Source organism: Impatiens glandulifera, chromosome 3, assembly GCF_907164915.1.
Source record: "Impatiens glandulifera chromosome 3, dImpGla2.1, whole genome shotgun sequence".
Taxonomy (NCBI): domain Eukaryota; kingdom Viridiplantae; phylum Streptophyta; class Magnoliopsida; order Ericales; family Balsaminaceae; genus Impatiens; species Impatiens glandulifera.
Window position 1 is genome coordinate 12,901,365 of NC_061864.1, and position 3,185 is coordinate 12,904,549.

The window sequence follows — 3,185 nt, forward strand, 5'->3', positions numbered from 1 at the left end:
GCAAAAAAGAACAAAACAGATGGGAATATAGCCATTGCTAAGTGTCTAAGATGGGCTGAAACTTGTCTACACATCCCCATATTAACATGCAAACCAAACAGAGTTTTATTGCCACCTCATCTAACATATATGGATTGAAAAGCCCTCCTCCTCCTATAAATGGGCCTTTTACAGCCCAAACTCAATCATCACTTCAACTTCTCTTCTTTTCTTTTCTTTTCTTTTCTTTTCCGAGGCAAGTCTATAACCATGGCTAAAGGCAACCAACTAGCAATTTTCCTCTGTTTCTTTGCATGCATCTCCCTGGTTGCCTCAACCAGCACAGAAGAAATAAGACAAGCAGAAAAACATGGCCGGCTAACACAAGCCCAACAATGCCGTATCCAGCACATCTCCGCCAAACAACCGTCGCAAAAGATCGAAAACGAGGGCGGTTTGATCGAGATTTGGGAACAGAATGACGACATGTTCCAATGCTCCGGCGTAGCATCCTTTCGGTACACCATAAGGAGCAATGGACTCTCTTTACCTCAGTATCACTCATCCCCACGTCTCGTATTCGTCGAAAGAGGTGAAGGATTGGTCGGCTTAAACTTCCCTGGATGCGCAGAGACTTTCCAATCAGGGTCGGATTCCCACCAGAAGGTTCATCGTATCCGCAAAGGAGACCTCTTCGCCATCCCTCAGGGTGTGGCTTATTGGATCTTTAACGACTGTAGTGATGACCTAGTTACCGTTGCTGTTAACGACCTCAGCCAAATCGGAAACCAGCTCGACCACCAATTCAGGGTACTCTGTTTTATTCCTTTTCATTTTCTATAAAGATTTTGGAACATAAATTTCCTCTGTTTTATAGGCATTCTATATGGCCGGCGGAGAGACCGAGACATCCGAGAAATACTTCCAAAACCTTTTCCAACATTTCGACACGGAGTTGATCGCCGAATCCCTCAGCATGCCTGTGGAGGTTATGCGTAAGATACAGGAAGGAGACCAGACTAGGAAAGGATACATCGTGACCGTCCGCAAGGGGATGAGCATTATCAGGCCCGACGAGAGGGAACAAGGGGAGTGGAGCCCAAGAGGAAACGGGATCGAAGAGAACAGCTGGTGTAGCATGGAGATCCGACACAACATGGAGTCCCGACAAGAATCCGATGTCTATTCACGACAAGGAGGCCGAGCCTACTCTGTCAACCAAAACAAACTTCCTATCCTCCGCTTACTCGATATGAGCGCTGCCAAATTACAAGTCTTCCCCGTAAGTAGTTAAGTAAAGGGTTTATTTATTATTATTATTATTATCTGGTGATAATAATTAAATCTTGACAACAGAACGCTATATACAGTCCAAGTTGGAACGTGAACGGGCATACGGTTGTGTACGTGACCAAGGGTGAGGCCGAGGTGCAGATTGTGGACCAGAGCGGGCAGACCATGATGAACGAACGTGTTCGGGAAGGAGACATGTTTGTGATCCCACAGTTCTTCGTGGCGACAAGTAGAGCAGGGGAGAATGGATTCGAGTCGGTAGCATTCAAGACGACAAGCGTGTCTATGAAGAGCCAGTTGGCCGGATACACTTCGGTTATGAGAGGCATGCCTATCCAAGTTATCGAAAACATCTACAAGGTGTCTCCTAGTCAAGCTAAGGATCTCAAGTTTAACACCGGTAGCCAGAGCTTGTTCATGTCTTCTTCAAGGACCACAGGCTTCTCTTCTTAAGCAAGTTTTTGTACTATGATCAACATGTTTTGTTTTAATAAAAGAGAAGTTAAGGTATAATATTATAAATAATCGGACATTAAATGCTTTCTAGTATTCGTTTGTTTGTTTGTTTGAGATATTTTCTCTAATCAAACAATGGCCTCCTTTGAACTTCAAAGATAAATTAAAGGAAAAAAGCTCACTTAAACGTATGTACTTGTACAACTAGCTCATTTAGACGTATGTACTAATAAAAGTTCATTTAAACATATGTACTATCAAAAATTAGCTCATTTAGCCTCTTTTAACAACCATGGTTAATTTTTATTTTTAAATTTATATATTTATTAATTAAATATTAATATATTTTCTCTATCTTTCTTTTTCATTAATTAAATTAGGTAATTTATTTTATTCTTAAATTTTTTATTATTTTAATATTAATTTCTCTTTTATAATTCATCTTTTTTTTATTAGTTTTTATTTCTCATATTTTTTAAATTCTCATTTTTTTAAAAAAACTTTAACAACTTATTTATGAATTTTATGTTTTACTGTAATATTTTTTTGAAGGGTTTTTTCTTATTTAATTTAATATAGTAAAAATGAAAAAAGGTTTTTTCTTATTTAGTTTAATATAAATAAAAATGAAATTAATAAGTTTTTATTTAATTTTTATTCACGAACTTATATTAGTAGTAAATGAATTGTTTTGTCTAATATTTGATTATTACTCTTTTAGTGTTTGATGAATGAGTTTTTATTATTATTCAATTATTAATTCTTAATTAATTTATTTTTGTGTTGAAGGATTTTTATTGCTGAAAGAATTTTCATTGTTATATTCAAGTTATTGGGATCAAACAATTTTAAAATAATTAATAATTAATGTAAATATAAAAAAATATATAAAAAAGAAGAAATATAGAGTTAAAATAATTAATGATGAATGCTCATATATATAAAATAAAATGAAAATAATCAATCATAAATACTCCTATAAAAATAATAAAAAATTATAAAAAAGATAAAAATAGAGGGTTCATTTATTAGTAATAAATGAAAAGGAAAGAAAGAAGGAAAGAGAGAGAAAATATATTAATATTTAATTAATAAATATATAAATTTAAAAATAAAAGTTAACCATGGTTACTAAAAGAGGCTAAATGAGCCAATTTTTGATAGTACGTACGTTTAAATGACTTTTTATTAGTACATACGTTTAAATGAGCTAGTTGTACAAGTATATACGTCTAAGTGAGCTTTTTTCCTAAATTAAACATCATTAATTAGCTAGCAACTTACCTCCATTAATTTAAGGTTAATTAATCCATTAATTCTCTTTTTGAATTTAATATAAGTAATATTGATAATAATTAAACTTAATATAGAGTAAATGGAATTTAACACATTAATCATCATATTTGATATCTATATATATATATATATATAATGATGCTTAATTTTTAAAGTGTCCG

General features: G+C 33.6%; 1 protein-coding gene across 1 annotated transcript; it reads left to right on the top strand.

Annotated features, from left to right (window-relative positions):
• Window positions 1-249: 249 nt before the first annotated feature.
• LOC124929749 (11S globulin seed storage protein 2-like) lies at window positions 250-1,750 on the top strand. The gene is made up of 3 exons (XM_047470143.1): window positions 250-789; window positions 857-1,261; window positions 1,336-1,750. Exons 1-3 carry the CDS (start codon window positions 250-252, stop codon window positions 1,723-1,725), a joined length of 1,335 nt encoding a protein of 444 aa, XP_047326099.1. The 3' UTR covers window positions 1,726-1,750.
• The last annotated feature ends 1,435 nt before the right edge of the window (window positions 1,751-3,185 follow it).